At 42.7% G+C, this 26,386-nt stretch overlaps 1 protein-coding gene across 1 annotated transcript in view; it reads right to left on the bottom strand.

Moving 5' to 3' along the window:
• Agpat5 (1-acylglycerol-3-phosphate O-acyltransferase 5) overlaps positions 1 to 20,584 on the bottom strand; it is a 40,311-nt gene extending 19,727 nt beyond the window's left edge. Inside the window, exons 1-2 of the mRNA XM_028766302.1 lie at positions 20,337 to 20,584; positions 564 to 633 (exon numbers count right to left, since the gene is read on the bottom strand). Coding sequence (XP_028622135.1) covers positions 564 to 633; positions 20,337 to 20,555 — 289 coding nt within the window. The 5' untranslated portion in view covers positions 20,556 to 20,584. The remainder of the gene's footprint in view (positions 1 to 563; positions 634 to 20,336) is intronic.
• Positions 20,585 to 26,386: the final 5,802 nt, after the last annotated feature.

Here is a 26,386-nt window from a genome sequence, read left to right as displayed (position 1 = left end):
GCCACCTCACTTTGCTTAAACATATAAGATTACTATTTTAAAGGCTGGGGACAGAGCTCAGCAGTTAAGAGAACATATTTCTCTTTCAGAGCACCCCAGTTTAGTTCCCCAAACCCATACAGGGCAGCTAACAGCTATCTGTAACTCAAGCTCCATGGAAGATCTCATGCTCTTCTTTTGGCCTCCATAGGCAAGTGGATTCACAAGCTCACACCCACAGACAGATACACACACACACACACACACACACACACACACTAAAACTAATTAAATAAATGACCTTAAAATATTATTTTGATGGGCTAGGGATGTGGCTTAGACGGGACAGTGCTTGCCTAGCTTGTATGAAGCCTTGATTTAATGACCAACACCTGTAATTCATGTACCTTGGCGATGAAGGCAGGTGTGTCATAAGTTTAAAATCATTCTCAGCTACTTAGGGACTATGAGGTGAGAGTATGAGTCACCTAAGATCCTGTCTTTAAAGTGTGTGTGTGTATACATATTAATGCTCATTTACCATTTCTAGAAAAACCCAAATTTCATGCAAATAGAATACAAACCTGTGCTTTGATGATTTGCTAAGTATATTACATTTTCTTTATTTTTTGGCAAATCTCCATATAGCAATATCTAAAAGAGAAGACAAAAAGAATCATTACTTTGACAATGTAAAAAAAGAATGCGAAAGAAGACTGACAAGCACACACGGTAACTAGCTCTATCCATGACTAACAAACATCAGAGGTCTCTTGGGATCCCCGTGCACCATAAATAGCTCATGCTTATAAAGTACTTAAATGTGGAACAGGTTAATGATCAGAAAGTAAGACAGAATGATTGATAGCCCCGTGAAAAAATCCACAAGTTATTGATTGCTAAGAGTATATAAAGCTCTACAGTCTAGTGGAAGAGACAGACGTATACATAGTGTGATGGGACAGAACACAAATGTTATGAACATAACTCCACAGTTTAAAGATCTGTAAAATGGAGAGCTGCTGTATCCGTTGGGTATATTTTAGCAAATGAGATGAGAGGGTTTCTGAGCATAAGACCAAACGAAAGCCATGTGATGGAGACTTGTGTTAGTCCACTTGTGTATGGAACGAAACACAGGCTAAGGAGCTAGAGGACTACAACAGGGAAGAAGGAGGGTACTTGTGAGCTACAACATCAAGTCTGGGTCACTATAGCATGTGCCACTGCACCCTCCTGGCTACACCTTATTTTTAAACCAAGGGATGAAGACAGGTTTTTGCTGTAGTAGTTCTATTTTTAAGTGTTAGGTATTCGGTGATAAGAAAGGGACTTCAAGGGAACAAATGACTGCTGTTGCTCATCTGTTTTCTTCCTTTGGAGCACTTTTATTTAGTTGTTCTTATACCTTATCACTAAGGATTACAAAAACGTTAGTTAAGGCTTTGGAGACTACATGCAGGAAATGATTGCCTTCTTGATTGTGATCTCCTCTTCCACCTATGCCCGACAAGGCCCTCCTCCCTTACATATACAGCTGGAGCCATGGGTCCCTCCCTAAGTGCTCCCAGTCTGGTGGTTTAGACCCTGGGAGCTCTGGTTGGTTGGTATTGTTGCTCTCCCCATGGGCCCGCAAACCCTTTCAGCTCCTTCAGTCTTCTCTCTCACTCCTCCATTGGGAAACCCATGATCAGTTCAATGGTTAGCTGTGAGCATCCACCTCTGTATATGTCAGGCTCTGGCAGACCTCTAAGGAGACAGCTATATCAGGCTCCTGTCACCATGCACTTCCTGGCATCCACATCAGCATCTACCTTTGGTGACTCCACATGGTATGGGTACCTAGGTGGAACAGTTTCTGGACGCCCAGTGTGGAGGAATTCGAGGGTGGGGAGGTGGGAGTGGGGTGGTGGATGGGGGCACATCCTCATAGAAGCAGGAGGGGGGGATAGGATAGAGGGTTCCTGGGTGGGTGGGGGGGAGGATGGGGTAAGGGGATAATATCTGAAATGTAAATAAAATATCCAATAAAAAATATTTAAAAACAAGAAAAACTACTCACAAATACCATAACAATAACAAAAACAAAAGGGCGTTACTAAGCCCTCTGTAAAAATAATGCAGCTACATGATATAAAGTCCGGATGCCAAGGACTTACACAACGTTTCTGCTACTGCTCTAAGACAACTGCACAGTGAGTGTGCTCGCATGTGTCTAATTACTTCTAATGAAGCTTACAAACAACATAAATAAATCAAACAAGTAAGTAATCAATGGCTAGTTGATCTGTGCAGAGTTGATACTGGGATGGCAGCTCATGATCAATCACTCTTTGTGATAAAGTAGAGCTATTTAAAGACCACTGGGCACACTTTACAAGAATTACAGATACATGGCAGTGTTTCAGGTGTATGTATGTGTGTGTGTGTGTGTGTGTGTGTGTGTGTGTATATATATATATATATACATATATATATGTTATAAGTTATGTAAGGTTCTTTAGAGATGTGTCTAGCCTCCAAACTGAAGACAATACCCAAATCATTCAAAGATCCCTTTCAACGAGATGTAGTGATACAACCCTAAAATTCCTGACACTTGAGTGGCTAAAGCAGGAGGCCAGGCTGAGAGACATAGCAAGAGCCAGTTTCTCCCTTACCCCACCCCAGTCCCTCTCTCTCCATCTCCTATAGATAGTCTGGTTGAGATTACTAAAATGTATCTTTGAATGTCTGAATTACAAACAAGCTACAATAAGGCAGTTCGCAGGAATAAAGGACATAGTACTTTAAGGTTGTCCTTTATGAGACTGCTTCTAATTTAAAAATAAAACAAGCATAATGAGGGCTAGAGAAGAAACCACAGCAAGTGCTACCCAACTATGCTCATCAAGTAACCACAGCTGTGGCCTTCCACTCACTAGTAGAACACCTGCCTAGCATGCCAGAAGTCCTGGGTCACCATCTAGCAACACACACACACACACACACACACACACACACACACACACACACACACAAGTACCAATAGCATATTCAATATATGCAAGGATACTAGAAGTAAACAGAAGACGACCTGGCCCAGCACTGATTTTATACTTAGGTGAGCTAAGACATTAAAATAGCACTTTTGTCTTGAAATAAAAAACTTCATGATCGGTTAATGGCACAAGTTTCTTGTTCAAAACAAAACAAAATTTAAAGTCAGTTAATGGTAAGGGCAGCTTAAGATTCCACATCTCTACCTTTGAAACACCACAGTTGCCTACTATAGTTTCTGGACACAAGCAGGATTCTAAAGCTCTACAGAAAAAGCTGCTTCTTAGGTAGTCCTGTTTCTACCAAAGAATTTCTCTCCTCTTAAAGGAAAAAACCAAGGCACACAATGATGCAATGTTCAACAGAGATAAACAGTGCGACAAATATACAGACCCTGTTTCATAGCTCTGCACTGCCTAGGAGACCCACTTCTAAACAACCAAGTCCCCAACTGTTTACAAACATATCTTCAATGGTGTCCAGATAAACAAGTGACTTCAACTAGGGAGGAGAATGGAGAAGTGCCATTCAAACACTACTTGAAAAGGAACAAAAGCAGCATCCAGGACTTAACTCATGAAGCTGAGAACGCACCTCTGTCGATAAGAAGGCTTTTCCAGTGTGCAGAAGGCACCTGCTCACTGAGTACACACACACAGAGTAATACACACACACTGTGTATGTGTGTACATGCACATACAAGTGCATGTCCTGTAAGCTCAGCACCAGCAAGCTGGTGGCAGAACTGTCAGAAACACCAAGGTCCTCCTAGGCTTTATATACACTGATTTGAAAGCCATCCTGGGATATAAGAAAGCCCTCCTCTCAAGCAAACAAAACCACCCAGAATTTAATTCATATCCCTCTATGTACTAATGTATAATGTACAAGAGACTCACGTGTGTGTGTGTGTGTGTGTGTATGCACACGTATATTTAAAAAAAAAAACTTTTGCCCATACACACAATATCTTGCTGAAAGAGTTGCTGTTTCCAGTTGAAATGTGAAGAGGCCAAGAAGCGTTATCTCAGAGGAGCTATCTGTGCAAGGACCTCTTGTATTTCATTTAAACCATAACTGCTTGGAATCTCTAGAAATAAACAGTAAACAATCAGACTACAGAGCAGTCCTACCTGTGTAAAACTACCAACGGTCTGAAAGCACATTACAAGTACTTTGAATATGCATTAATAAATCAAGAAAAGAATGCAAATAGTATTTATGTATCTAATATACATCATTTTAAACATTCTTCATTTCTAAAGTTCCAAGAATGAATAAGCACTTCCATCCAAAATAATTCAAATTTCTTCGGTCCTTTCAAGTATAAAGGTTATGTATTTGGTTTTACATTTGTTAATATGAAGGGGAAGAGAATATTTTAATTTAAATATTTACTTCTAATTACGCGTCTCCATGTGTGCACATGCACATACACTGTGTGTGTGTGTGTGTGTGTGTGTGTACATGCACATACAAGTGCATGTCCTGTTGGGAGTTTAGAGAAGGGCATCAAATCCCCCAGAGGGAGCTATGGTTACAGGTGCTTCTGAGCTGCTCCATAAGGGTTCTAGAAAGTGAACTCTGATCCTCTGCAAAAGAGCTATGTATTCCTAACCACCAAGCCATCTACATAGCCCCAAAAGTTTTCATCTAAAAGATAGAAATTTTAGGTGAGGTAGGGGCTTGGGGGTGGGAAGGAAGGGTGGAACACATCTTAAATCTCAGTACTTAGGAAGTGGGGCCAGGCAGATCTCTCAGTTCAAGGCCAGCCTGGTCTATAGAGTAAGTCCCAGGACTGCCAGGGCTACACAGAAGAATCCTGTCTTGAAAAACCAAATAAATAATAGAGATAGATAGATAGATAGATAGATAGATAGATAGATAGATAGATAGACAGATAGATAGACAGACAGATAGATACACACACACAGACATATGATGGAGCTTGTTAGGGGTGGGGTTCAGAGAGTAACGCATTTGCCATAGCATACAAACTAGAATCTCGATCCCCAGCACTCACATGTATGCAAGGCAGGTATGGTAGGTGGCCTGCTGTACAATCTGAGCTTTAGGGAAGTGTAGACAGGGATCCCTAGAGCAAGCCAGCTAGTTACACAATCAGCCAATCAGTGAGCTCTGGGTTCGAGTGAGAGACCTTGCCTCAATATAAAAGGTGAAGAGCAATACAGGAAGACATCTGTTTTGCTTGCATGTATATCTGTACACCGCATGCTTGCCTGGGGCCTGCACAAATCAGAAAACAGCATCAGATCCCCAGGAACTACAGACATAGATGGTTGTAAACCACTATGTGGCTCCTGGGAATCCAACCTGGGTCCCTCTGGAAAAGCAGCCTGAGCCATCTCCTCAGTCCCAGTTGCTGTTATTTTATTAGCAAGTATATAACTAATTACATGGTTGTAGTGTTTTCAAAGTTTAAAAAGCTAAGAAGGCAGGGGTAGCTTACATTTGTTAATCCCAGCACTTGGGAAGCTATGGCAAAAGGATTATGTAAATGCAAGGCCACTCTGGGCTTCTACAGTGAGTTACAGGCCAGCTGATCTGCAGAGTGGGGTTGAGGAATTTTTTTTAAGGGTTAAGAATTTACAAACTATCTACAGATAAAAATTGTAGATCACTGTATTACCCACGCCCTTGATTCACGGATTCTCGCTGGGGGTGTTCTCTTGGCCGCTCACTCCTCACCGATGCCTTTCCACCTTGAGCCCAAATGCAGCCTCCATTCATCGTGGCTGCTTTGTACCACACATGTCCTACTCACAGTCCTAGGAGAGGACCAAGGACACCTTGTACAGACTGACTCCAGTCACACCCCTGTTGCCTGTTCTCTAGTCCAGACTTGAGTACCCAGATAGTCTCCAACAGACAGATGCTCGCAGAATCATTATCTTTATACCTTTGTATTGCACTAGTGAAACTACGTCTCCTTTTTAACATAAAAGGAGTCTTAAAATGAACATAAATTGAACATATTAAACGCACTGGAGACTTTTAAAGCCATCATTCTGCAAACTTTCTAGTTCTCATTTACTTTTGTAACTTTAATCAAAGTACTTCACAAAGCATTTTGAATACAGACCACATGAAAATGTGTTTTTAAATTTTATATAATCATTCAAGTAACTTTAGATTCTTCCACTTTTTTTCAAAACTGATCTAAGACCAGTGAGATGACCCAGTGTATAAAGACACCTGCTGCCAAGCCTGATGACCTAAGTTTGATCCCGAGGGCCCAAATGGTCGAATATCAACTCCTGAAAGCTGTCTTCTGACCTACACACACATACACACACAAAATAAAAAATGTTCTACTTAAAGTCTCTTTAGAGAAAGAAATTAATTTTCCTTTTTTTCAGTTAATTAATTAGATGCAGACAAATCAAATCCTCTTAAAATAATTTTCTGGTTACACAGTTTTTAATTTGTTCTATGACATGTAAACTACTTGAGAGCTTCTCTCTCTCTCTCTCTCTCTCTCTCTCTCTCTCTCTCCCTCCCTCTCTCCCTCCCCCTCTTCCTTCCCTCCCTCCCTCTCTCCCTCCCTTTCCTCCTTCCCTCCCCACTACCTTATGTTTGGGGTGTTTGCCCTCTGGTTGGTGGCACTGTTTTTATTTTTGAGGGGCAGGTGGAACCTTCAGGAAGAGGGCCTAGCTGGCAGAAGTAGGTTACTAGGGCCCCTAGTTCTGGCTTTGTTCTACACTTCCTAGTCCATTATCATGTGAGCAAACTCCTGTTGCCACCGACTGAGCTGCTCTGCCAGACTTCTCTGCTGTGAGGGACTAAAATCACCAGGACTGGGAAGCAAAATAAACCATTTCTCCCAGTCATGTGTTTTGGTCACAGTGGCATAGAAGAACTACAAAGTTTAAAAGAATGTTCTTCATTTATCTTGGGAAGTCCACTATGTTTAGCATGAAAAAGTTGAAATATAATACATAGTGAGGGAAAACATCTCATTGTTCTCAAATATAAATGATATTATTTAAAGAGTAATTCAACCCAAAATATGCCCTTTTGGCTTAAGAATGATTTGTGAATGAAAACAGCTAAGAAACAGCAGGCACAAGAAAAGTCCTCTGAAAGTTGGTCTTCGGCCTAGAGCTGGAGTCTAACTTCCTATAAAGAGGACATGAACTTCTTATTTTCAAAGCAGCCCCTTCTTCAGCAGAAAGACCTCAGCTGCCAATGTGAGTCTGTGTGACCATCCTGAGGTGTGTAGCACTTATTTTCCCACACATTATCCCATATAGTGCCACCGCACCTCCAGTGAAGTCTGAGTGACAAGAGTAAATCTTGGATGCTGACTCCTGAGGCGAGTGCTTCAACAGAAGCCTGTCTCCTGCAGAGCCCTGGCGGCCCCTGAAAAGGATGTGTTCCAGATTTGTTCTTGCTATTACTGGGGGAGGGTTCTGTGCCATATCTCTTGTATTACTAACCTTTCTTGGAAATATTCAGTTTCGGGAACAGGGTGTGATTGAAGGGTCTGTCAGAGTTGACACTCCAGATTTGGCTACATAGGAGGCTATATTATAGTAAAAGGAAATACTGTTGGAGAGTTTTGTAAAGGAGGTTTTAATGAAGCAGCTAAAAGGAAAACAGTTAGAAAGGACAGACTTGAGATGAGTTCATTAGGAATATCCATTACAGGTGTATAAAACAACAGCTGTTTCAGTACCATGTCCAGGAGTGTATGCTGGACTGGGCAATAGATGGGGAGAGGTTAATGGAGCCAGAAGTTCTTTATCAGACTTTGATTTGGCTAGAGAGGGTCACTGGGGCATAATCACCCTGGCACCTTCTTTTAAGGCTATAATAAGAAAGCATTGAGAGACACAATTCAAAGGCTGGATGTTGGTTTGTTAGGCAATGGGTTATGAGACATCAAAGTCTAAGAATATACTAACCTCAGACAATACTGATATCATCTTTGCGAAATCACTATCTGACTCCTGACAGCTCTGATGAAAAGTTATTCTTTGTTTGATATTGAAACCGGCCATGTGTGGCCCGACTGATCTTGGCTATTGTACAATAATTTACTTCCCTTTGTTCTGTTTAAAAGTTTGATGCTTGCGCATATGAATTACACTCAGATTCAGCATGCTCTTGTGCTTGTGTCTGTTTGTCACTCCTTGTCATCCTGTCCTAGTTACCTGGTTCTCCACGGGTAGCTTCCTTTACACTAGTCACTGCATAATTCCACACCCCCTGACCAGGATTTCTTCTCTTTTCTTCCAAGTTCCATCCTACTGTGTAAAAATATTAGCATCAATAAAATGGACAGTTTCTCTACAGTTAATCTGCCTTTGGTCATTTAATTTACAGGCCTTGCAGACACAATCTGAAGAAGCGCTTGCCCTTCATAACATGATCATCACTGAGACCACAGACTGTGAAGTACAAGACATGGAGTAAGACTTACATTTGAATCCCAGCCCTCCATCTTACACACAAAATGGGTGTGATGTATCTGCTTTCTCTACACCTAGCTCATTACCTGTAATACTAATTACACATGTAATACTAATTGCTCCTCACAGGATTGCAGTGGCATAAACAAGACTACATAAACTACTACATATACACCTGCTACACCTGGAACAGCTGTCTGATAAATATCAATGCCAGGGGTGATGACATATACGGAGTGTGTGTGTGTGTGTGTATGTGTGTGTGTAACAGTTAAATTGTTTTTGTATCTAACACACTTTTCATTCAAAACTGTCATCAAGTAAAAGAAATAGCTAACTAGTCCATCTTATTCCAATTACACCGAAATGCAGCTACAAGGACATTGACTAAGATTGTGTATACAATTTAAACTCTGTGCTTGAAATCATTTGAAGTGAATTCTTTAATTTGTTTTTAGATCCATGAGACAGTCATGCGCCATATCTAGCCAACCATGGACAGTACATACAACTGGAGAAGTAACCACAGATGTTTCAAAGAAGCTGAAAACTTTCCAAGGCTTGTCTGATAGCCAACTTGCATGGGTAAATACTGATGTAAACAAACCTACTCCAGCACCAACCACATAAAAGAACTACACATACTATTGCACAATATTTTATAGCAATAAGAGACTTGTGTACTTACTATACTGGTTATTTTGGAGAATTCCTACATACTAAAAAAAAAAAAATGCTCACACATAGCATGTATGGCTTCAAAATGCCATGTTGACTGGTTAGCCTAACTGCTGCAACCACACCCTCCTCCTGTTTGCTTAATAAAATCACCCAAGGACGTGTTCTAGACATGTCCTTGTAAAGAAACACAGGATTTCCACCTACTAAGGAATTTCTACTATAATATGTACAAAACCTGTGGTCTTTTTCTGAGTTCAATTTGAAATGTTTCACTAAATAATAAATTTACTAAATTACTAATTAGTAAAATTATACTCTGCAACAAGGTTAAATTAGTAAACCAATTATTTGATTAATGATCAGAATGCACAATTACCATGTGAAATGAGCAGAAACTTACATACCACAAAACTTATGCAATCAGCATGCATGTCTCTCAATACTGTCCTTACTTCAAAAGGGTTCATTTTTTCTCACCAGCTACTACCTACTACTCTCTAAACTAAAAAATGTAACATATTATCTCATTTGATCTTTGTATTAATTATTTTTCTTATTGTTGTGTCAAGGTATCTGACAGGAGGAATTTAAGAAGGATTTATTTTAGCCAGGCCTGGTGGTAGGTACTCTTTTAGACCCAGCGCTCAGGAGGCAGATGCAGGTGGACCTCTGAGTTCTAGGACAGCCAGGACTACACAGAAAATTCCTGCAGATGGGGATTTATTTTGCCTTGCAGTTTAAGAAAGGATACAGTTTTTCAATGTAGAAAGGCACTGCAGCGAGAGTGTGAAGCAGCTGGCCACACTGTGTCCGTGGACCGGAAACTGATAACTGTTGCTGCTCACCATGCTTCTTCCTTTTCTTGTTTATTGAGCTCAGAGCCCCATCCTATCAGATGAGGACACATTCAGTTAACCCTTTCTAGAAACATCCTCACAGACATACCCAGAAGCACATCTCCTAGGTGATTCTAAATCCAGGCCAGTTGATAGTAAAGATCGACCCTAAGTCTTCAAAACAGCATGACAAATGTATTCCATTCTCAACTAAGGTTGGAACTTCAATTGCTACAGTGTGACAAAAGAAAAGGAATTATACCCAGGCTTCTCCCTTCAAGATCACGATGTCTTTCTTATTAAGTGTTCTCCACAAAAGTTCACATCTGAGGCCTACAGATACACTTCCCTTGGTAGAGTGCTGGCCTAGCATGGATGAAGCCCTGGATTTGATCCTAAGCACCACATAAATCCTGCCACACACCCCCAGGGGGGGGTGTGTGTGTACAAAGTTCAAGGTCATCTTACATAATGAGTCTGAAGACAGCCTGAGCTAAATAAGAGCCAACCCTAATTAAACAAAATGTTTTGTTTTAAAGAAACCTTTTCACTCTGAATATTAACTATAAGGATACTGTGCAAGAAATCCTTAAGAACTTTAAAAAAAAAAAACTAACATAAAAAGATCTTCCTCAGAAAGGAAACAAAACGTTCTATAGGTACATAGAGAAGTGACATTCGCCATGATCCATACAACTCACAGAGTCACCTACTAATACAAAGAATAGCACCAACCTCCTTTTAAAAATTACACAGTTACTGTTTTTTCTTATTAATCAACTTCTTTCTATCCTGAATGACAGTCATTTTATCAATGTACAACACTGGTCCCTAGCCTAATACATGACTGGAACTTAATATAATTCTTCTAGATGTGAACCCATTTATTTTCTATCCTACAATTCCCATGTACACAGAGACACTCAAATACCCCCATAACACTTCTATCTGTACTTGCCTTTAATGCCCTGGGAGAAACAAAGTAAACCTTGGTGTGCTGTGGTTTTAAAAATTCCAAAACCACAGGCTTTTAAACCCTCAGACAAAGGTTTCTCTGTTTCTTGGCAGTCCCAGAATTCTTTTACTGTCTTGCTTTACCCATTTTATCATATTCCTGAGGGTTCAATAGTCTCAGTAAATGTGAACCTCGTTAGATAAACACAACCATCTTAGCAAACCGTTCCAGAGCCCCCATTCCTTAAAAGTAAAACTTAACACAGGGTCACAGACCCTCTAGAACAGGATCCCCTGTGAGGTATTGCCCTTTTTGTTCAAAAGGAAGGTCATTCTCCTTTTACTGACTACAATCTTGGAGAGGAGACAATATATACATTATGACATAGCAATTTCACGCTAAAATGATGAGACTGACACAAAAAGTAAGGGTATGGTAATGGCAGGTAAGGAGCAGCACAGGTCCGAACTGCACCTAAGTGTACAGACAGTCAGTTTTATACACTATAGATTACTTTTATGATGCAAAGAGGAGCAGTTGGGGTGGACTGAAACCAGAGACTGGCACAGCAGGGCAGGACAGAATGGAGGCAGCCTTAAACACCAAGCCTGAAGTCTTCACAGCAGTTCTGGTGTCGCATTCCTTCTAGTATCAACTGAGAACCACTTTGCCTCCCTCTGTCATATAACTGTGTGAGTTGTCTCAAAGTGAAGATTCAAAGCAACTTGTCATAAGCAGTGAAGCGCATTAAAAAAAAAAAGAAAGAAAGAAAGAAAAAGAAGTGCCTCTGAAGAGTTCCTCTGCCTCTATTTGGAAAAGCTGGTATCCAACCATCCAACAATGTCAGATATCAAGTATTTTCTATAATTGTTTCTCTGTGCTTTTATAGCACGGATACCCCAAGAACACTGAACTCACTTCAATCGTCACTTGTAAACACGTCTTCAAACCCAGCCCCCAAACTGGATTGCCATGAAGACTACACAAATGAACTGCCTGGACCTGTTTTCTGTCTATAAAAAGCTAAGAATGGTGCCTACCACATAAAGATGAATGACAATACTGGTATACAGCAGCATTCAGTAAAGGCTTATTACCAACCAAAAGGACATATTTGCTAGTGGTTTTTTTTTTTAAGATCTTATTTTTTTTAAACTTAATTGTGTGTACAGGTGCATTGTCATGTGCAAATGAGTACTTGAGAAGGCCAGAGGCATTGGATCCCTCTGGAACTAGAGTCACAGGTGGTTGTGAGCCTCCTGACATGGAAACAGCTCAGGTCACCTGGAAGCACAGTACTGCTCTTGTGCTCTGAGCTACCTCTCCAGCCCCCATATTGTCTGTTTTTAAGATAGACCTGGAAGGATTCTTTTGGTTCTCATCACATATACTCTTTCACTACACTAACGTGTATCTCTACCTGGATTGTCCTAATGTCATCCACACCGGTCCTTTTTCATAGCGCTTGCTCTTGCACTTGTTCAGAGAAATGTTTGTAACCGCCTCTCCTCCACCTGCGAGGCTGAGGCAGGCCACATAGCACAGTCAATGTGAATGATCTCGTTCCTGCTTGTCTCCCCACTAGTACAGTAGCTCCATAGCTCTTCATCCACCAGACACCAACCCAGCACCTAAAACAGAGTGCACATGAGAATGCTGGTCCATGCACACAGATGAAGACCCAAGGTCCCAGAACCCTTTTGGGAAAGTATGACTTACTGTTGCATTCTCTGGCAATTACTATCAACTGCTGTCTAAGAAACTATAACATGAAAATTCAGAAAGAATTAACTTCTAATTCCATTAAGAAGTGTCAATTCCCAAGTTCCCTCATTTCCTCAAAATTACATCTATTTACAAAAGCTCATAGAAGAAATCTAAAGTTTCACAGTAGACTACTTATGGACCTAAGGAAGGTGTGTGTAGGGGAAGCAGTAAGGAGATGTGGCTTTCTCCAGTGTTTCAGTGTTTGATTGCATCTGTTATTTAAAATAGAAAACTAAAGTGTTAAAAGACCACACAAGCCCCACCCAACACCACACAGCACAGGTGGGGCAGAGGACACCCAGAGGACCCCTGCCTGTGTGAGTAGAGTGCAGGACCCCTACAAGATGAGCAAGTAAGTGTCAGAGATGGGGAAGAAAAGCGAAGTGGAATGGTGTGTGTACAATGAAGAGAGGTGGAATCGGAGATGCTAGGGTGCTGAGGACCAGCCTGATGTGAGCGGTCAGCACAGCCACCTGAGGCCATGGTGAGGTCCTGACCCATACTGCCGCCAAGGGTCATGTCCAGATCCGTAACTCTTCAGCATGGGGGTGGGGAGGGAGGTCTGTGTCAATGTTACCATGTTACCAACAAAGGCCTTTCAGATGTCCCTGGTCTAGGCTGCTGCCTGGAGCCATGTTAATGTCCAAGGACTGCCCAGAGCTGGCCAGACCCCTCACCAGCTGTGGCACTCAGGAGAGCATGGCACTGGGCAGTGTGGGAAAGCTGCCCTGAGGACGCTGAGAGCAGGAGAGCTGGCATTGCCTCTTGTTGGCTACGGCACTCGCACCTCGCCTGGGCAGCACAGTAGAGCTGACCCGGGTGATGTGGATGCAAGAGAACTGGCAGGCTGACTAATTCAGCTACCATGTAGGCCTAGATCCAGGGCTGAGTTGGCGCACACCAACATCTACCTCATCTGTGAACTGCTCGAGTGTGTGAAGGGGCCTGTCCGGCAGATCCTAAGCTGCAGGCTCTCCATGACAAGAGCAACAACAGGATAGTGGAGAAGATCCCAGTGAGGACCCAGTATTAATAGAGTAGCAGAGCCAGAGGCCTCGACCAGTGACTCACTGCAATGAATATTTGCAAGTCCAGCTGTTTGAACTAAAGGGTATACTGTGGGACACACTGTGACACACCACAGCTTCCACAGAGATCTGGGTTTTTTGTTTTGTTTTGTTCTCTTTTTTAAATTATTATTTTTCATTCTCTTTGGCAGAGGGCAGATACAGAAGGACGGGAAGATGAGTGGGATTGTAGTGCAAGATGTGAAATTCACAAAGAATCAATGAAAAAGTAAAACAAGAACAACAACAATACTACACAGGCAGAAGACCTAGAAGAACTAGGGGAGGAAAAAGAATATGGTCAAAGTACAAAATATTCTCAAAGTGTAAACAACAAGATTGCTTTACAAAAGACTTCAAAAATGAAACATTAAATGTCAATGTTGTTTTATGTTTACAAAAGATATAGAAAAAATATTAATCAGATTTTTTGAAAACTGTCTTGTAAATCTCTCCAGTTAGCCAGTTTCCTAGCCAGATTTAAGCTGTGTTAGACTAGAACTACACCTGGGAAACAATTTCCTGAATCAAAGGTTTTGCTCATTCTGCTTAAGCAAAGGCACACCCAAGTCCACCCAGTTCTACAGCCCTCAGCTAAACAAAGAAAGTAATTCAGGCTTCTAAAAAAATCAGGAGGATGATAAACAAGTGAAGAGGAACAAAACTGAGCGCATAAACAATTAACATTTGTTAAAAGATCACCCATGTGGGTTCCAATGAGTATCTGGGCAGAATGTGGAAAGAATTCAGACTCGATACAAGGGTCAGACTGGATAACCTGTGAGTCTCCTCTAAGTAAATATATTTCATCCCAGGAATTTAGCTGCCTTCAGCAAGACTCAGATGCAAACTTGACTCAGGAAGAGTTTAGGATGCTCGATAAGACAGCGCCAAAGAAAGAACAAACCAGTTTATTTGGCCACCAGGTAGAACGTCTTTGTTTCTGAGAATGTGAAAGGAGCTTCTGTGCAAGGTGCAAGCCCTTAGGAGTCTGCGCACTGTACATCCGCAGCAGCACCTTAGACCTAAACACTATCTTATTCCCAGTACTTTCGAACTATTCTATAACATAAGCAGGTACACTGAAACATCTAAACTTATTGTATGTAAAGGATCTCAGCCAAGGAGCCAGGCTTCTATAATCCTAGCTACCTGGAGACCCAAAATGTAGGTAGGGTCCCAAAATGAATTTGTAAATAAATAATAACCCAAGAGTCCTGTATCTTATCAATACTAGGATTTGGGCCAGAGGGAATTCGCAGTCAAAGCCATAGGAAATATATTTAAAGTAAATTCTAATTGTTAATAACAAATTTAAGCAGTACAATGATGACAAAAGCATTCACCAGGTACTGAGGAGACAGCCATTATATCACTAGGTGGCTGGTCTGCAAATATCAATAACCAGCTTTTATTGGATTTCACTGCAATGAGAAGAGAAATATTCTAATACTTGAAAACATGAATTAATTTGGGGGGGGGTGGGTGTGAGTGGTATATACACACGTGTGTATGCCCATGCACACTCTCTGGAGACTAGAGGAGAACCTCTCCTGTTCTGCTTTATCACTCTTTGCCTTATTCCCCTAAAAAAGGGTCTCTAAAATTGGAGCTAGGATGGCAGCGAGCAAGCTACAATGATCCTCCTGTCTCCATCCACCACAGTGGTGGGGCTACAGGCGCACACAGCCTATCTAACCACACATCAACCTATCTTCTACCTACCTATCTACCTATATATCTGTTTGTTTATGGGGGTGAGTACTTGAGCTTGTGCTTGTGGAGGTGAGAGGACAACTCTCCAGACTATTCCTCTACTTCTACTATGTGGGTCCAGGGGGTCAAACTCGGGTCATCAGACTTGGTGACGGATGCTCTGGACCACCAAGCCATTTGACCGGCCCACTCACATTAACTTTTAATAACTTAAAAAAAAAATGCTAAAAGGGCTGTGGTGGTGATTCAATGGGCAAAAGAACTTGCTCTGCAAAGCATCGGGACCTGATTTTGAACCACAAGTGCCCACGTCTAAGAAATGTTGAGCATGTTTGCACATGCCTGCAGTTTCAGAACTTAGAGATAGATGGGCAAATCCCAGGAGTCTGCTGGCTAGCTAGCCTCGCTGAAAGTGGCAAGCTTTTGGTCTGCCAGCATTAAACACTATCAGCTTACCTCCCTACAAGTTTTCTTTCCATTTTGGCTCAAGGGCACACATGGTCTTACTCTGGGTCTCCAGGCAGCCCAATCCAAGTCTCTTTGTACAAAAGCAAAACCAAACACCACCTTCATTCCGTCACCAACAGACTTCATTCTATCATGTATAAACTCTCAACATAAAAGTTACCTCTTCCTCACATCTATGATGTAGGAGCAACCGGGGCTATCAGCCTAAACTATTCAACTGATACCAAGAAGATTTAGTACAACTTTATTTACAGAGATTTTATATTTGCCATATTTTAAAAATATTTTTCATCTATATAAGGCTCGAAATTATTCTGTTGGCCTCTATAGAGAACCTGTCTAGAAATAATCTTAAAATCAGTTGTGATCTGACCATATATAAGTATGAATAACAGTTTGAAATTTTTTAAAAAGTTGTATCACATCTAAGACAGGTCTGGTGAGGTCTGGTTTGAAGGGTCTGTTCATTTTGTTGGGTTTTGGTATACTATCAGCTATCAGGAGACAGTCATTTCAGAATCAATTAAGAATTAAAAGATGGCAAGAGAGTTGGCTCAGCAGTTAAGAACACTTTCAGAGGACCAAGTTTCAACTCCCAGCACTTGCTGGTTAGCTTGCAACCATCTGTAATTCCAGTCTCAGGGGATCCAATGCCCTCTTTTGGCCTTTGGAGGCAGGCACATTGTACAACATACATACATACATACATACATACATGCATTCAAAACACTCATACACACATAAAAATGATAAAATAAATAAATGTTTAAAAAATTAAGAGAGTACCAAAATATGAGCAAGAAGCCAGTTGTTATTCAGAATGCAGCTTAATAAAATAAAATAAACCCAGACAATTCATCATACGCTCTGCTTAAGGAATATATGAGGTAGATTTACAAATTCATAAATAAAAAATGAAAGCAATTATAGGAGACTATTTAAGGAAACCAGAGCAAAGGGCACCAGCCTCCTCTTATTTATGTATCAAAGAAAGCGAAAACAAAAATGTCTTAGTATGTAAATACTAAGCATTTACTTATACTAAGCACATAAAAAAACTACGAAGTAACAACAACATATTGAGTATTTAGAGCTCATTTTGGTGGTCCCAAAACTTTATGTCTAAATTCTAAGCCTTCAAAGCTGTGCACATCTCCTTACTTTGAAAATATCCAGTAATGAAACCCAGCTCACTCTCAATTTCACAGTCTTCTGGGCTGACAAGATGGCTCAGCAGGTAAAGGTGCTTACTGCCAAGCCTGACAACCTAAATTCAATCCCTAGGACTAACATGAAGGAAGGCAAGAAGTGACTCCTGAACGATGTCCTCGGCCTCCACACACACCACGGAACACACACACACCCACGAAATAAATGTCTTATTTTGTTTAGTTTTTAACTAGTCTGGAGAACGTAATGAAGGATTTGAGATCGAAAGCATCCTAGATTATCCAGGTAGGTCTACAGGTTACAACCCAATGGCAAATGTCCCCACGTCACAAAGGGGGATGGCACTGCCTATGAGGCAGATATAGATGGGCTTCAAAGAAAGTGGCCAGCGTCCAGAAAAGACCAAATCCTAGAGGGAACGCAATCCAGCCTAAATCTTGATTTCAGGCTTCCAGTCTCCAGAGCTTCGAGAATAAACTGATCGGTTTAAGCCAATAAGCCTGAAGTGATCTGCTGTGTTAGCCTTAAGAAATGGGCTTTTCACAATGTTAAAGAGACTTTCCTTTTCCTTTTTTTTTTTTTTTAAAGAGTAACAATAAATTTGAAGTATGTATACTGGGGGGTAGGGCATATATGCATGTGAGGGCTGGTACCCAAGGGGGTCAGAGTTGTCAGACCTCTACCCTGGAGCCAGAGTTACAGGTAGTTGAGAAACAGCCAATGTGGGTTCTGGGAACCAAATCCAGGTCCACTGTAAGAGCAGACGGTCCTCTTAACTACTGACATTTCTTCACTCCCTAGTCCCTTTTCAATGGATTTCAAGTTAGTGAAATGAGCAAAACTTCAAAGGTCCCATTACTTCCCCTAAAGATGGGGGGGTGGGGAGGGGACACGCTGCTCACTCTCAGTACTAATAAGAGACCTGAAGGGCTGGAATTGGTGTGGAGGGACGGCAGATGTAGGTAAGACACTTGTTACATAGGCATGCGGATACAAATCCTGATCCCCAGAACCCATACGAGGCCAGACATCCATCTCTCTGTAATCCAGTGCTCCTACATCGAGATGGGAAGCAGATACAGGAAAGGAACGTGGAAACTCAAAAGCCAGCTAAGCTGGCACACAATGGCGAGCAAGAGACCTGACTCAAAGTAGAAGGTAAATATCAACACCCAAGGTTGTCCTATGACCTCTAAGTACATGCCACGGGTGTTTGGTGGGTTTTTTTTTGCCCCACAATCATGAATATGAACATGTATGTACATGTGGTACATTCTCACATACACACACACAAAGATTTTTCGAAGTTAAAAGGATACATGAATTATTCAGAATTTTCAGCAATGAATATGATCTCACAAATGAAAACAGGAAAGAACCTACATTTGCATGGAATCCAATGCATGTCCACACAATCTGCGTTTAAATAACAAACGAGGCCCTCACCCTTGCTGTCTCCCTCTTTAAGTGGAATTGGTTGACAAGTAAGAGTTTGGATACAGCTGCCTGGAGACTGTCCTATACTGTACACCTTTTCTAAAACTGTTACACGTAAGAGTATCCATATGGCTAGTGAACCAAGGCAGAAGACAAGCTTAGGTCTTAAACTCTAGTGACCAAGGCACAGCTAATTACTTTGATTTTATCTGGATCCATATTGTCTAACCGAATTTCTTCCTCATATGTAAATTGCTCAGTCCCGTCATGAATCCCTTTCAAATTTCATATAACTAAAAGAATTTAATCCAGACATGGTGCACATGCCTTTAGTCCCGGCACTCAGGAGACAGAGGCAGGCAGATCTCTGAACTTGAGGCCTGTGAGGTCTACATAAAGAGTTCTAGCCCTCCAAGAGTACAGGGTTAGATCCTGGCTTGTTTCTTTGTTTTTTAAAGCTCTATATGGGAAAGAATAGAGGAACTCATTTTTTTCTCTTTCTCTTTCTCTTAGTTTTGAGGTGTTAACTCCACAAGCCCTAAAATCACTTCTAAAGCAGCTGCTGTAGCCTGGGGTATGTTCCTTCCACAAGGTTTGCTCTTGACCCCCCTCAAGTGCATGTTCTCTCTCCCAATCAATAAACTCACTAACTTTGCTTCACTGAATTTCTCTGCAGCAAGAATATGGGCGGCACTTGAGCAGAGGTCCCTGTGGCTCTGAGGGGTACTTGTCATGTGAGAGGTCAGCAACTTTTAAGTTTCGTTCCCAGCTGTCTTGTCCCTCCGGCTAGTGAAATTAAATACTTACCCACGATTAAACCAGACATTCAACTGACAAACTTAGTTAAGTAAGAGCGAGGGAGGGAACCATCAGCGTGGAGTTCCTGAAAATTCTGAATGAAATCCTATTCTAAAAGTCAATTATTCAGAAACCTGGATGCGGAACCGTGATTTTTCCTGTTTCCTAGCAAAACACTTAAAAGATAGTGATTCAGACAGATCCTGCCTCAAACATAATCTCCAACTGGGGCAAAACTCGGTAAGGGATCCAGTCCTCCAAAGCATCCCCCAACACAGAATGAAAAGAACTGAGAAATGGGGAGAAAGTCATAGATGTATCAGGGAGAACCCTAACAGAGCTCTTCTTGGAAACTAAAAACCAGAAAGGAAGTACAACTGTAAGTTTTTATGAGATGTCATATACCTAATTCACATTAGGAGAGCTTTCTGCTCTTTATTGTTTTCCGAGTTCAATCTCCACGGAGGTTGGGGGGTGGGGGGGGGGCGAAAGAAACAGTAGCAGGAAGAAAGCAATCTGACAAGAGATCAGCACACATTGAAGCCCAGTGGAAGCTGAGGAGAACTGTATCTACAGTGAGGCTCCTATTGTAACAAATGTATTCATTTCCTCGCTAGGCTCTCGCTTTCACCCGGGAGGAACCCAAGGCAGGAATCGTCCTTCACAGCTGTCACTTCGGTCAGCGCCTAGAGGTCTTGCAAATCTAAAAGACATCGGAAGTGCACATGAAGCCAGCATCACCACCTCGGACTCAGTGCCCTACTTTGGCAGGCACCGAGACAGGCAGTAACAGCCGGCCGGGGCGGGGGTGGGGCGGACCCGGGAACACAGCCTCAGCAGGACGTTCCAGAAGGAACCCCGAAGTGAGAACCAGAAACTTCCCCCGCGGCGGGCGGGGAGGCCGGGTGCTGCGGCACGTGCTCGCCCGGCTGCAGGCAGCGCCGCCCCGGCCGCGGGGACTCGCGCGCATCGCGCGACCGCGCCTCACCTGGACCCCGGTGTAGTTCTCGAAGAAGAAGAGCACCATGTTCTGGTAGACGCAGTAAAGCCGGTCGTCCACGCGCTGGTACAGGCGGGCGGGCAGCAGCGCGGACAGCACCCGCCACAGCGTCCAGGCCAGCAGGTAGGTGGGCGCCGAGCCCAGCAACAGGACGCTCGGGAGCAGGTAGCGCATAGAGTACGTGTGGAGCACCAGGGACAGCAGCATCCTCCCGGCTCGCCAGCCGCGACTCCGCCTGCGGTGCCCGCGCGGCCGCGGGACCTCAGCCACCGCCGGCCGCCCGCCAATCACCGCGCGGGGCCGGCCGCGCCGCCGCCCTCCGCCCTGGCTCCGCCCCCAGCATGGGCCGCGGGGCCAGGGACCCGGCGGGGACAGTGACGGCCTCTGCTAGCCGCCTTGGAAAGGGCACGCCTCGGCTTGCCGGGCGCGCTCGCCTCAGGGTGCTCGCTTTGCTCCGCGAGACCGGCGCCTATCAGCGGGGAGGCGGGGTGAGGCAGGACTTCCAGGTAACAAGGCGTCTCCTGATTGGCCGACTTATGGACGTAACACGTGCTCTGATTGGTCCGTTCCCGGTCCTCCGTCACGACGCATGCTCGACTGTGGATGCTGGCTGTGAATGAGCACCGGAGGATGTGAGGTGGTGGGTTTTGGCCTGTGCTGGCTTTCGAGAGCAGTGCGGGGACACACGGATGCTTCCTGCAAGACACGCGTGAGCTGACTAGGTCGTGGAGCGCAGGACGAGCTCGATGCCGCCAGTTACGGATAGCTGCCACGTCTTCGCGTGCGGGGGGCCACCCATGTCCCCACGTGCATAGGAAGCGCTCCTTCCCTCCTCCTGGCTGTTGCAGAATGAGGCCAGGTCCGTCACCTATACCCTTGGTTCACCTTTCACAGGACTGTCACCTCCCTTTATTAGAACCTTCAAAGCTTTAACTTTTGCCCTTTAATAACCTCTTGCCCTTTAACTTGTTTCTGCTGTGCTATTTCCTAATGTCCTATGTTTCTTCTTTTTTTTTTTTCAGTGTGTAGGAAAGCATTTTCCTATCCATGTAAAATCCATAAGTTATGTTCCCTTCAGAATACTAGGAGGGTTAAGTAGCACCAAAAACTTATCCAGAGGCTCGAGTCCTTCTACTGCCCTAACTAATGGAGACCAGATATCCTATACTAGAAGGTATAGAGGAAAGCAGGTCAGTGTGCATGCTCAGTTCTGTATAAAGTCAATTTTAAGTGTGTGTGTGTGTGTGTGTGTGTAAATATGTTGGCTTCTATAAGTGACCCTGAAGTCACTTATTCTTGCCCCCGTTTGTTTTCTCCCTTTCCAGACCACTGACTCTTCTGCCTACCTTGTGTCTCTGCTTCCACCCTTCATCTCTTACCCCATGTTTCTTTCCCATCACCTCGGAGATGCGCTTCTTAAGGCATACAGATGACTGCTGTCATAAGCACACTATGTCAGATGGACAAGTTTATGTGTTTTCATGATGTCGGAATGTATTGAATTACAATAAATTTCACAAAGTACAGTGGCTTCATTGGCAACAAAGACGCTGGCTTTACTTTGTAGCCCTGGCTAAGGCAAACACAGGTTTTTTATTGCCGTCTTAATTACTAATATTAACTCTCAGATCTCCCATACATCACTCAGTAAGTATCTCTCTGTGTTTACATATGTATATATAGGTTACATTGACTACAAGGAGTTAAAAAGAGGAAAGGAGGTTTAAAAGCCTTGGGAAACCAGAGCTGGAAAAGTGACAGGGATGTAAGAGTGACTGTCTTGATAATGTGAACTTTGAACCCAGCTTTAGGGAAGAAGCTGCTGTTCTTGGGCCATTGTGGGTCACAGATATGACAAACTTTCCAGTTTAATCCAGATGCAGAGGTGAAAGGGCAGGCAAAGGATTTGTTAGACAGATGGACTGCAGATCCAGATCGGCAAACAAGAGTTCAGGAAGACAGAAATTGAGGTACACATCAAAAAGCAGGGACCGAGCTAACCTGAAGGTCTGGAAATTCAGGGGTTCCCTCCCGGTTCATCTATCACATTCTCCGGATAGTCAGATGACCCATTTGTGGGAGCATTTACAGTATTAGGAGTCAACCTTTGTCAACAGAAAACCAAGAGTTCCAAAACAGTTAAGTGCCTGAGGCCCCTCTCCTTTCCCAACCATAAATTTTCAATTTCCTAGGAATGTCAGTAGAAAATTCATTTATAAGGAAAGGGCATGTATTAAGCCCTTTGTGTAACCACAGTGGCTTTTCCCTTATCAGATTATAATCCTGTCTAAAACATCTCTGGAGCCACCTCCTATTGCTTTATCAGGAGAGAGGAGACAGTAAGATGGCTGTAAGCATTTGCAACCAAGATTTGCAAACCTGTGTGATCCACAGAGCTCATGTGGTAGAAGGGGAAAATGAACTGAAGATTGTCCTGTGACCTCTACAGGTGTTCATGGCATGGACCCATAGGTCATCCCAGTCAAACTCTGATAAATCGTCAATATCCTTTTGGTCGTATTTTGGATTTTAATTTTGGATATATATGTTTCTTTTTCTTTTGAACATGAAACACATAACAGTCATTCAAACAACAAAACAAAAACAGACAGTTGACACACATGGACAGTTTGGCTCCCCAAAGACAGAACTCTTTAATAAAATCAAAATATGACAACAGTTGCTAAATTTCCACCTTTACTCCTCCTGTCTTTAAAGCCTTTCTCACCTGTTCCACATATAATTCATGCTGACTTATTTCTTGCCCCATTTTCTTTACTATAACTTTCCTGGTCTCAATATAGCAGGTTTCTGCGGTGATCACCTTTGTTTCACGTGTGAATTTTCAGTCGACCCTTCTTCCAGTAGCATCCCTCTTAAGGTCTCTCATCCCTCATGGGGTCTCTTGTTCTCGCTGCCCCACATTGGGCGCCAGGTAACCAAGCCCATGGGTCAGTCAGTGGGGTCTGAAAGGGAGAGAGTGGGGATGGAGGGGCAAGAGACACAAAGAATGGAGACAAGACAGGATGTCTGATCAAGTCTCGTTTATTGAAAGGCAATTATGGGTATATAAGCACAAGCAGCAGAATGCAGCTGGGGGCACTAAACAACAAGACCAAGATACATCTGAGAAAAACAAGATGTTTATCAGAGTGTGCTCAGCTGTTGTGGGCTGTTTGCAAAAACATATACTAGGAAAACAAGTCTCTTGTCAGGGTGGAAAAATATTAACCTGCAAATATTTGGCCCTAGATGGCTGCAAAGATGATAGCCACTTTCTGCTAGGAGTTGGCTCTCCACACCCATACACACAAATATCTGTAAAACTAGACAATACAAAGGTGTTCTGGTGACTCTCTTAGACGCACAATCTGAGAACCACTAGTGACTTACATGGATAATACTAACGAGTCTCTCTGTCTGTGTGTTTTCCTACTTAAAAAAAAAAAAAAGAACCCTCATGCCTAAGCTTACATTAAAATATCTGTAATAAAACTCCCAGCTGTGCTTCACTACAAATTCTTTTCAACATCAAATCCACTAATGCTGGTGTAGCCCGAGCTGAAGTCCCTAAAATCCAGGGGAACTCCTCTGGCTGCTGGGGATGACTGTGATAGTCTTCGGAGAAAAACCCAAAGTGAGGCTCAAAGATGGTCCAGTCTAGAGATCTTGATCGGGTTTGTTTTTATGGCGGCAGAGAAATCTCAAACACCTCACAGAATTAGCAGATGAAGAAAGGTGTTTATTGGGGGTAAGGGGTAAGGAAACACATGGACACGGCAGACATACAGAAAAGAAAGAAATACACTGCAGAGCAGAGACTCAGCCAAAAACATCCATTCTCTTCTCAAGGGCTGGGTTTTCTACGCCTCTGAAGAGTCTTCCTCCCCTAATTTAGGGTTGGTCAGTTTGAAGAAATATAGGACAGCAGACTGGCCCAGAACTGTTGTGTAGCAAGTCCTTATCAAGCCTTGAACTTGCTGAACCAGTCCATCAGCAGGGGGCCTGCTGGTGGGTCACAAAAGCCAACAAAGACTTTGTTTTATGCTGCCAAGCTTTTGTCTCAAGTCAAGAGGGCCAGGAAGAAGATGGCTATCTTCAATATTCTACCTTTAATACCTAGACTTCACCCCTTTCCCTGTCTGCCTATCAGGAAGTTCATAGTTTCTCAAGTGAGGAGCCATGTCTCTGTTTCCTTATTACTAACGGGGTAACTATATTTGTTACCATAAGCCTATCACCTTCCTGTTATCACTGAGGAACAGAGTATTTCAAAATGTACTCAAGGAGGAAACTCAAGAACAATTAGAGTTGGAGAGGAAAAAAAAAATGTAGGTAAACCAGAATTGATTTCTGAATTAGGGAAACTAACTAAGAAAACAGGCAGGCTTTTAGCAAATCACCTGGGAGTGATGTTGCTAGAGGGGCTTCAGGGAGTGAGAAAACCTGGAACAAGCAAGCTTATGAATGGTTGGTTTCTAAAAATACAAGGGAATTGAAAATGTTATGGTTTCAAGTGGGCTGGCAGAGGGAAGGGCTTGTGAGGTGCAAGTACATGTTGTGACATGTTGGGAGGGGTATCATGATTTGGCTGTCTTGAAGCTGTCTTCCCAAGATTATAAAACAGAATTATCTACTCATCACAGGAGGTCTTTGGCTTTTTTCTGGCCAAGGGAAGCTCCTGCTGTCTATGTCAAACATGTTATCAACCACTGACCATTTGTGATGGAGTTTAGTAACCACCAACCATGCTATTGTATTATTACCACACTGATATTTCTACGTCCCAAATGGTCTCCAAACCCGGAAGGCACCTGCTGCAGGCATCAGAAAGGATATAGATCATGCCACGTTGACTAGAGGAAGCTCACCAAGAGTTTTATGCACTATGTCCCCAGTGGAGCCTGGGATGCAGCTGACTGCCAATGGCCCTTTTGATCCCCCTTCTCACTACTTAGCATCCCCTACCACCAACATTGTTGTCATAGCAACCTTTTTGGACTTTCCAAAATTGTATGATGAAATGTTTCACATTCAACTGCCTAACTCAGTGAATCGTTTCTAAATATCCCAAGTATAGTGGGTACAGGGTTCTTCCTGGATGTCTTATATTTGTGAATGTAACAATACGAAAATTGCCTCATCCTGAAGAAGCTATGAGCTCCTGACTGTTTGGTGTAATTCGGGTAGCATTATTTGAAAAGGCTACTAAACTGCTCTCCTTTATTCCAGGAACACATCTGAATGAGGCCAGATTGTCTTCATCGACTCCAACCAGCTGATGCAAAACACACAACCCTCTCTTCAAAAAGAATAGCAGGTCATTTATTCTGGAGCCAAATAAAAGTGGCCATGGCAGGAAACACAAATTTGAGTTACTGCCACATACCATTCTTCAACATGGTAACAGTTTCATGTTTTTACAGTAACTCAACAAAGAAAGTAGTCAATCAAGTTACTTATCAGATGCTTTGGTTGACAAATCAAGCAGTCAGGCTATTGGGAGATAGGTAATTCTCTGCTCTAGGCTTCAAGTGTTATTTGATGACATTCTTAGCCTTCGAGTTATGGAAGCTACAGGTCTCGTTTGTATATTACAGAAGCATTAACCCAATAATCATGAGGATGTTAAGTCACTCACAGAGGTGGGCAATAAATGACTATTTAGACAGCTAAGGATAGCTCAAGATAATTGGGCTTCTCGACCTGCAGCATTCCAGTTCTCCACAGTTCAGATAAGTTCTAATCAGTCAATCAGCCCAGTTGAATGTTTAACAACAGTGTGTTCCCCTCCCAGTCTCAGTTCACAAACCAAAGAACAACTTAGCTGCAGTCTAACTACAAGGATAGGTATGGACACCCAGTGTCTTCTTTCACACCTGGTCATAAGGAGATTGGCAGAAATAAAAAACAAACAGTACCATCCTTCCTACTAATTTTTTGTTGTTTTGAAAATAGTTTTTTTTTAAAGATTTATTTATTTATTATATATGAATATACTGTAGCTGTTTTCAGACACACCAGAAGAGGGCATCAGA

Source organism: Grammomys surdaster, unplaced genomic scaffold (genome assembly GCF_004785775.1).
Source record: "Grammomys surdaster isolate TR1022 unplaced genomic scaffold, NIH_TR_1.0 167, whole genome shotgun sequence".
In the NCBI taxonomy this organism is placed as follows: Eukaryota; Metazoa; Chordata; class Mammalia; order Rodentia; family Muridae; genus Grammomys; species Grammomys surdaster.
Note: the sequence above shows the minus strand (reverse complement) of the source record. Positions and strands in the feature narration are given on the sequence as shown.